Below are 9,582 nucleotides of genomic sequence, written 5' to 3'. Positions count from 1 at the left end.
CCCCCTTGCCGTTTTGGGGGGGGGGGGCGGAGGGGAGCAGAACGAGCTGCTTTAAGCACCAGCTCAGGAACAAAGGAGCACGTGGGCAGACGGATTATTCCCTAACACAGAAGGGCTGAACTCCATTTTGTCCTCTGCCTACCTGCCAGACTCGAGTGCGGGGTCCTGGAGTCTTTCTGTAACAGCAGGTGGCCTTGAGGAGCCCCAAAGCTGTGCGTTGAATTTATTTCTGCGGTGGTTTATGTAGCTCTCTGCCCTGTTTTAGGTACAAGTAGGATCACCTGCGCTCTGGGCTGTAAAGATTTTTCAATTCGCCTTCACGTCTAGCTGTCTTGTTTAGAGAGCGTTTTCTCTGTGTTCAGCTGAATATTCATATAAGATGGGTTTCTCCTACTCCCTGAAGTCTGGTTGCTCCCGGTATTTGCACATTCAAGTCACTGACTCCGATTGCACGTGACGTGCTGTTAGTTTAAGTCTGCATGTAGATGTGAGCTTGGTTGACAACACCTTTGTGCTTCGCCCAGTCCGAGACACTGAAGGGCTCTCTACGGATGTCCGGACTCATTACTTCACATCCACCCCCCTACAAGGGCAGGATAAAATCCTTTCTTTAAGTACAGCACCTACGAGCGTCCGAGTAGGACGCGTGCTGAGAGTATGCCGAGAAAGGTGGAATGCAAACCTGCTGCCACGCGAAGTGGTGCCCCGCTGATTCCCAGCGCCGGTCGTCATCGACGTGGTGTGCAGATCTTCCAGTGATCCCTTTCTGGGGTCCCTTCCCCATTCCGGCGGGCAGCGGTGCAGTCGTATTTGACCCTTCGTGCTTGACCTGTCCGGCTTCTTGATTGAGCTTTCTTGTGTTGGCAGTTGAATCCCAGCTTTCCTTTCTCTTTGAAGACCGCCGAGCTGAATGGTAGCTTCTTGCAGTACCAGCTCACCCTGCTGATTCTTTGGATCTTTTTTTTAAACAGGAGTAGAGAAACTGAAATCCTTGGTTGCGGGTTGTGAACAGCGGGAAGGCGTAGCTTCTCCGATCAGAAAGCCTTTCCTCTAAATATCAAGGGGTGCCACTTTCTGCAGCTACCCTCTGCAGCTACCCTTCACTTTAATGTATTATACAGAAATATTTTCTGTTTGGAAGACCTCGGCTACAAAAGTTACTCTTAACGTTTTGACTGTGAATTTGTAAATGAAAAGCCACAGAGAAGGGTCTTTGAAAACCAAGTGGAGGTGCGTTGTCAGCAAACATTTGCTGAGTTGGTGGAAAAATCCTTTCTCTCCTGTCTTGCCTTTTCTTCCTCCTTGTTTCCGTGCCGCGCGTTACGGCATCCTTCAGGCAGCCAGTCCGGAACCGTGCTTTGCTCCAGCCACCGCTGCTGTTGTCTCCTTCAAACGGAGCGCTGCTGAACTGCTTCAGCGTATCAATACTGCTTTTAATTAAGTTAATCTGTTTAATCACTTTTCTAGCTAATTGTTGATTCAGGGGTGGGAGGGGATTTGTAGCTCATCGATTTAAGAGTTTGGGGATTTGGGGACGGCGTTGGGGGATTGTTAATCGTTGCGGCAGCGTAGCGTGGACTTTAATCGGCAGCAGCCTCGCGGAGAGGTGCGTTACTTCATGCACGCCTACTCCCCTCCCCTAAACCCCAGCGGCTGCAGAGGGGGGACGGTTATCCGAAGGGGAGGTGTCACCTGGGCACGGGAAGGAGGGAGGTGAGCCGGGTGCAGTAGGTACTCCCTCCCGTGATCGCTCTCTGCTCTCTCTCCCGCCTCTCCCCGGCAGGCAAGTCGGAAGTGGAGCAGTGGTCCGACATGTACACGGTGACCAGTCAGCTGGTGCTGAAGGTGGGACGGGAGGACGATGGGGTCCCTGTCATCTGCTTGGTGGATCACCCCGCTGTCAAAGACTTGCAGACACAGCGTTACCTAGAAGTCATGTGTGAGTAGCAGAACTTTTAATTCTTTCAGCGTATTAAAGCGCTCGCTTAAGAGTTCAGGAGCTGTTCGCTACGTGATAAAATTACACCGTAGATGGGGTTTGCATCCTGTTATTTAAAAATTGAAATCAAAACCTTGGGTACCACTTCATGGGTTAAGCCACGACTTTTCCTAGCCCTTCTGCGATACGATAAGCGCGTACCTTCATTCTCGTAAGAAAGAACTTGCCGTACATAGAATTTCCACCGTCAAAGGTTCCTGGCTGGGCTTTATAGTTGTCAGAACAGATTAAATCTGAGTATTTTTCTTTTAGCAACCTGCTTACCTCTTTGAAAAGCGCTTCCGTACTACCCCGTCAAAGCGACTGGCCACCGTCGGAGCGTACTGGCAGCAACTTGGTGCTGCGCAAAAGAAACTCAGTATTGTGCGTTGTGAACATACAGCACCAACTGGTTTTCTAAATCAGAGTAACGTCAGTTACGTGGAATCTGTAGTAACACCGCTGATTAAGGCCAACCTATTTTCTGTAATGCTCCTACCATGTTCGGTGTTAATAATGCATTTCACTTCGTTTAGGAGCTGCTCTACTATATGTGGCGTTAACGAGGTTTATGAGCAGGGACCTGAAAATACCTGGGGTCCCAAATGCAGCCACGCCTGAGTTTCAGCCGGTGGAGACGACGGAGCTGCTGCATACGCGCGCCTCTACTCAGAAAAAACGGCTCCCCAAAGCAAAGTCAGACAGTCCTCGCGGCAAGGCTGGGGTGCCCCAGAAAACCGGGGTGCTAGGGTGATTCCAAGTGCTTATTTTTGTAGGTTCGCTTCGACTAGAACGTGACGTTAAAAGGGGGAAGAGGAAGTTTTGTATTAATTTATTTCATCTGCTTCATTATGTAGTTTCATTATGAACATCTTGGTTACAATTCTCATATCTCTGAAACTAGCGGGAAGTAATGTTCCTGTAATGAGGAAAACAGAAATGATCAGATACTACCTAAATTGGCAGATACTAGATTTCTTGCGACTGTGCTAATGTGTAATTCATTTATGCAAACTTAATGTCCATTAACATTTCTTGTAGAGCTCCATTAGCTTTAATAATACATTAGCACCTTTGTGAGGCTTGATCAAATACTTAAGGGGGAGAAAAAAAAATCCCATCTCCCCTCTTACGCGGAGGTATTGAAATCTTGCAGGGTTTCTTCCCCTCGGTTGAAAGGGCATCAGCTTACCTTTAGGCTTCCCTGCAGAAATTCCTCTGAAATCCTGGTCGCGTGATGGGATAGGAGGGGGGCCGCTCCCTCTGCAAAACACTTCACAACGTTTTTCCCGTTCCCACTCCGGTAAATCCCGTCTTGACCGCTTTCGTTTGCAGCCTTTACAGGGTTCCCCCCGCAACGAAGGCAAAGCACACGTGAACCGCGGTTGTGCGGGAGTCCTGCGGGACGCGTGCCATCTTCAGCTAACGCGCTGGAGGCTCCTGTTGCATCCCTTGCCCAGGTTTCTGCCCTTAGCGTCCCCTTGGCTTGCTCCGGAGCTGTTTGTTGGAATGGAGCTAGCGCAGAGCCTCCTCGGAAGGCACCGGGGAGGAGGAGGAAAAGGGCTTTCGGACTGGTTTGGTTTTATGTTCTGGTCTGAATTAAACTCTGAGCTTGTTAAAAGTAATTAAGTTTATGTACAGGGACTTGACCCACGGTAGTCTAGTCAGTTCTTTCAGTGGGCAGCAGCGGATGGCTTGAGAGAAGAGTACCAGCAGAAGAACATGTCGTGCGTCATAACCTTGCGGCTCCCGGCAGTTAGCGGCTTCGGGACTTCACGTGCTGGAGTGCGTCCAGGCATTTGCATTTAATACCTGCTGCTGGACCTGAACCTGGGGTAGAAAAGGCAGCTACAGAGCAAACTTCTACCCTTGAGCTTCTCCTGCTTCAGGCTGACGACTTGTTGGCCGACGGGAGAGCACGAGCAGGAGGAAGATCCTCTTGTCCTGCCTCTTGGGGAGCTTAGGCTCCGACAATCAGACCTAACTGATACTTTCTCAATTGCTTTTTAGATACGGGATTTGCAGTCAGAGCAAAGGACTCCTCCCGACTGCTGTTTGGGCACTTCCACTGACCGCGTTGTTACCTTGCAGGCACGCCAACTGCCGAATCTCCAAAGCGGCGGCAGTCGGCACTCGGCACTCGCTGCTCGTCCTGTGCGTGTGGTTGTTGCTGCTTCTCTTGCAGCCGGAGGGGCGTCACTCCAGATCAGTTAGCTGTGTCGCTTGCTCAAGTCTCTGCTCTTACCTTCTCTCCCCCTAAGTCCTGCCCGTTCCCGCCAAGGGCACAGCGGATCCGCCCCTTTGGAACATCAGCAGGGCACAGGAAAACATTTTTCTCAGCAGACGTTGTATTTCTCTGCACTTAACGTCTCCAACTCGAGCATGAAATGCGTTGGGGAAGGACGGGAGGATGATGGATGGAGCCTTCTCAGATAATGAGGTATTTTTGTCTGACTGAATTTCAGAGTACGGAGAGATTTTTTTCTAAGATGCAACTCGGAAGTTGTCAGGGTTTTTCTCAAGAACAAACCAGGCAGAAAACAAAAAAAAACCTGCAGAGTTTGCAAAGTGGGGAAGGGAGGTGTGGGACGTTTGTCAGCACGGGGAACTATTCCAAATGCAGCCTGCGGAAGGGAACAGACCCTGAGCCGCGTGCAGTTTGTGCCCCTGGGAGTCGAGCGAGCTTGAAACGAAAACGGGCGTTTTCCGAGGTCACTCTCCCACGCAGCCCAGCCGTTTTCCAAGAAGAATTTGCCGCGGCTGTTCCTCACGCCCTGCTTCGGGGCTGCGGTGGTGGCTTTTGTAACGCTCCCCCGGGCGCGCAGGCAGGGTGCAGGTTCGGGGTGGCTGATGGCGGAGAGCAGGAGGGAGGCGTTTCTTCCCCCAGAGTTCCTCCGTTCTCCCTTCAAAACGTTTACCTTTCCTCTTTTGAAGGTGATTTTCTTAAAGCTTCTTAAAGTCAAATGTCTTTTGGTAAATGAGGACCTTACGCGTCATTGACAGTCTGGAGCGTTTGTACTTCGGCTTATTTGGAGGCGTTGGCTAAAATGTGTATTTATTTTATTGAAAGGTTCTCCTCCGCTAAAAAAGGAAAGAAAGGTGCAGAAATCTGTCTGCAAAGCGACCTACTTCACTCCGTCCTAAAAACAATTTGTTTGAACATTTTCTTCTGTGCTGTAGTTCAAAGAAAAATTGCAGACTTGGGGGTTTTTGGGTGGCTTAAGTTTCCCCGATGACTTCGGGAAGGTGTTTCTAAATGGCTGTTGGCCTCCTCACCCCAGGCTGGGGTTGCTCCAGGTTTCCGAAGCCGGGAGGAAGGAAGCAGGCAGTGCTCTTGGAGGGGGACAGGCAGAGCAAGTTCAGACTCTTCACGGGGTGAAAGTGCGGGATTTGTCGTAACGGTTAATCTCGCAGCACCGGCGTACCCGGTGCACGTGCGGCACCGAACCCTCCGCCGCCTCAGCCCCGGGTTAGTAAGGCAGTCGTTGGCTCTGCTACGCCTGGTTTGTCTTGCTGCTGCCCTGGCCTCTCCCTGGGTATTTCTGAGCAAAAAATAATAGACGTACTGATCACTTGTTACTGTGCCTAAACTTTAAAAATAAATACCAAGTTCACAGCGCATGCACCGGGGGAAAGAGTGTTTTGCTGTGGCCAGCAGAACTGCGAGTAAGACTTGATTCATGCTGAGTAATAACTTGTCCTGCTCACGGAGTAAGCTATTTGTTGCACATGTAACGGGGCACAGCCTGGCCCTTTGTGAAGTTTTGAGATAAATGCTTCCAGGTGAATGGAGGCTACGTTACTAAAAAGAAATCTCTGCAAACGAGCACTCTGTAATACCTATGGAACGCTCCTGGTCGTGCTTCTCAGAGGCAAACAGAGCTTGACAAATGGTGCCACGTACTCACAGCAACGATAACACCTTCGTGCTTGATTAATAGCCACGCCAGTGAACGTATAACCCTCTGCGCTGGGCGGCCGCAATACGTTGCGTGGAATTGGTTTGAAAATACGCCCTGATTCTGGCCGGGGTCGCTTTCTTTTTGTGATTCAGTCCCCCCGATGAGGGAGGGAAGACCAGCGCGTTGAGTGTAATTTTAGAAAGGAAATGAAGCAACAAAATGCATTAAAATATCATTAAGGAATTGAATGGAACCAGATATTCGCGGAGACATTTAAGTTCAGCCTTTGTGGTACTTTTCCGTATCTCATTACGTGATACTGGAAGTGAAAGCCTCAAAGTCTTGATTTGGCATTTTCTCTGGGCTGCTTTTTTTTGTTTTGGCTTTTCTGAAGTTGTTATTAATTGCACTTTCATTTGTATAATATCTACACGTGTACTTTTAAAATACGCCCCGATGGAACCTGTTTCAACCTCTGCTGTCACGGTGGGAGAATTTTTTGTGCCCAGTTACGTTAAAAATCAGACGTATGCCGTCGCATCTCCAGTAATCCTTGTATTTCTATCGAGAACAAATATTAATTGCATAGTATGCAGTGAAGTGATTAACATCAATGTAATTTATCATCTGGAGATTTCTAAAAAGGAATAAATGAGTTGTTTTGTTCGGCGAGGTGTTGACCCCTTCAGAAACCTTGATTTACGGCTTTTTTCCTTCTTTTAGTAAATATGAAAAGCACCACCATCAGCCAAGTGTTCAGTTATTTGATTTTCTGGGGCATTAGCCGCTCTTGTTTGTGACATTTCCCAGTTGGGTGCTCGTTTGCAAGCTCATTAATAAGGTTTTCTTGGAGGAATGTCGTTGGGAGCGAGGAGCGCGCAGTACGGCCTGGACTCTGCATTTCGCAAGCATTAAGCAGCAGTATGTGCTTATAATATTCAGAAGGGAAGTGTTTATACCCCGCATACCTGCCTGGCTTTGGCTTTCCTTTTCCCGCTGCAAGCTAAGTGTTGAAATTCCTTTAGTCGAGGGCAAATTTTGCGTTTGGGGTCGGAAGGCTCTTCACGACAAGTCATGAACTGCCGGTCATGTGCTTAATCGTTATTTTAAACACCTATTTATTTAATAGGTTTGTGTATTTTGGCCGAAAATCAGCCATGCAGACTCTCGTCCTCGCAAAAGGCGAGGAGAAGATAGGGGGTTGCCGGGTCTGGGCTGTCTCTGACGGAGGCAGACTTCATTTCCAGATAAGCAAACCCGCTTGATTTTAGGAGAAAGGTGACGGTTGTATTTATACCTGCGTATAAATGTTACCTTCGCTGACGTCTTTTAATAGCGAGAAACATACTCCCCCTGCTCTTCCCCTAGCATGCCAGCATGGTAAGGTACGGAAGCTGCCAGAAGTCGGGTTTTTTGCGTAGTTACTTTGGGCCACGGAACAAAGCAGAGGTGAGGAGCTGGATAAAATAGCGCCCGTCTGAAGAAAGACGTGTGAAGTATTATCTGGGTGGTTTTGAAGCTGGAATTACCTAGAGCGGGCAGGAACTCTGCGTGACCTGCGGGATCCTTCGCCTGGGGATGCCATCTGTCATCGTTTTTGCCAAGAGGTGCACATCGGGAATTAATACAGTCATCGTAAAATGGATTTTAAAACTTGGATGCGGTACCGTGCAGGCAAGAGCATTTTCAGCTGAATCATTGAAAGAATCCATTTTGTAATTTCCTCTGTTGGCAAACAGTCCGGCGTTGCAAAAGACGCCGGCCCGCGTGCTGCAGTACCCCTGGCCCAGACCCGCTGCAGGAGCACGTCTTTGTCTGCTCGCGTCTGCCGTGAAGAAGCCGGCCGTCTATAGTCATGTGCAATTTGCTCAGCGTACGTGCTTAGCTGTAATTTGGAGCAGAGAGAAATTTAGATTGGACGTGAGGAAAAATGTCTTTACTGGAAGAGTGGTTAAACATTGGAACAGGCTGCCCAGGGAAGTGGTTGAGTCCCCATCCCTGGAGGTATTTAAAAGACGTGTAGATGAGGCGCTTAGGGACATGGTTTAGTGGACATGGTGGTGTTGGGTTGACGGTTGGACTCGATGATCTTAGAGGTCTTTTCCAACCTTAGTGATTCTATGATTCTATGAAATCCCGCACTGAAAATGTACCGAGGGCCTGGGTAGCCCCTCTTGCCATGTGTCCCCTCTGTTGAGCGTCCGTAAGCGATTGAACCGTCGAGGAGAACCTCGGCGTTGTCGGGCGGTGCCCGTTCCTGCTCTGCAGTGGAGCTCTGTGAGGGCCGGCCCGCTCTCAAGAGCTTGTCTTCCTCATTCGTTGTTTTTGTGTGGTTTCCCCCCGAAGCAGCACATGGGAAGAAGGCTTTCGGCTGTCTTCCGACCTCAGCTGGGAGCGCGACGGCCGGGAAGGGCTGACTGGTTTGTTGCTGGTGGTGGCTGGCGCGGGTTAGGAGTCACCTGGGCTTCGGAAAAGCAGCAGTGTTTCCCAGAATGTTTTTACTGTGTTATTAATGACTGGCTCGGTGCAGGTTTTGCAGGTTTAGAGCGGACAGATTGCTGCGTTGTAGGAGCCGTATCGCTTGCACGGAGACTGCTGGAGGAGCAGGAGCTGCTGCGGTGTGATGATTCAACTCTGGTACGATTGGCATGGCCCCAAAGAACACGTACGTCGAGCGCAGTGCAGGCTTTCTGTGGCAGCTTCTAGCGGCTCTTGTGCCCAGTGAAATTACTGGGTACGACCACAGAGTTAAATTTCTTGCACGTAGTTTCCTCATTAGGCATATTCTGATTGTATTTTCAGGGAGAGGGTGAGAACGCAACCGCCTTTCACGTGCCTTCTTGCCCTTCCCGAGAAAATCAACCTTTTACTTCAGTCCGTGGTCGTACTCCAGATAATAGGCATGCCTCCTGTGTGTTGGCATCCTTGCTGGCTGCAATGTCTGAGAATTTAGCCGCAGGGTGGGTGGCTGGAGGAACCCGTGCCGCTGCCACCTCCGGAGCGCCGGCTGCACGCCTCCAGGAGCTCCGAAGGTTACGCCAGCCATTTGGAAAGAGGCGCCTCGGGGGAGGCTGGAAGTTTGCCCTCGGCTCGGTTTTGGTTGCGGAGCGGCGGGGTGGGAAAGGGGGTGTGCGGCGGAGGGTCCCGAGGCTGACCCGGCCGGAGCATGGTGGTACCCCCGGGCGCGCGAGGAGGTCAGGCTTGCCAAATCCGTCTGGTGACGAGCTTTGAGAGGGTGAGCTTGCCCGCCTTGGAGATCGTAGGCTGGCCTGATGAAAGGAAATGGGTAGAAATAATAGCCTTAGGCTTTTGTGAGGCACCGAACTCGGTATAACGTTGATATCTTGGCTGATTAATGAGATCTAAGCGTTATCGATGGAGCGCACATTTAAATGGATTAAGAAATCACTAACTGGCAGATCTCAAAGGGTAGTCATTAGGGAGTAATCAGCAAACGATGGTATTTTTAGAGTGCCTGCACTGGCCGGGGTGCTTGGCCCGATGCTGTTCAGTGCTCCCACGAAGCGTTTGAAGTTCTTAAAAAGTCACTGTTAATAATCTTTGCTGATGGCGCAAAAACTGGGCGAGCAGCTAATAAGAGGAAGAATTGGGACACACGCAGAGAATGACTTGAGTGTTTTGGTCACTTCCAAACCATGGAGCTTTAAAACTATGAAGCGTCCGCGGGTGCAGCCTGGGACG

The 9,582-nt window shown here is 50.0% G+C and overlaps 1 protein-coding gene across 1 annotated transcript in view; it reads left to right on the top strand.

Annotated features, from left to right (window-relative positions):
- The window catches only part of CADM1 (cell adhesion molecule 1), a 314,581-nt gene that overhangs the window by 255,869 nt on the left and 49,130 nt on the right, over positions 1-9,582 (top strand). The window contains exon 7 of the mRNA XM_019470503.1: positions 1,784-1,939. Within this exon, the coding sequence (XP_019326048.1) occupies positions 1,784-1,939 (156 nt within the window). The remainder of the gene's footprint in view (positions 1-1,783; positions 1,940-9,582) is intronic.

The sequence above is a fragment of the Aptenodytes forsteri genome, unplaced genomic scaffold (genome assembly GCF_000699145.1).
Source record: "Aptenodytes forsteri isolate BGI_AS27 unplaced genomic scaffold, ASM69914v1 Scaffold187, whole genome shotgun sequence".
Taxonomy (NCBI): Eukaryota; Metazoa; Chordata; class Aves; order Sphenisciformes; family Spheniscidae; genus Aptenodytes; species Aptenodytes forsteri.
Note: the sequence above shows the minus strand (reverse complement) of the source record. Positions and strands in the feature narration are given on the sequence as shown.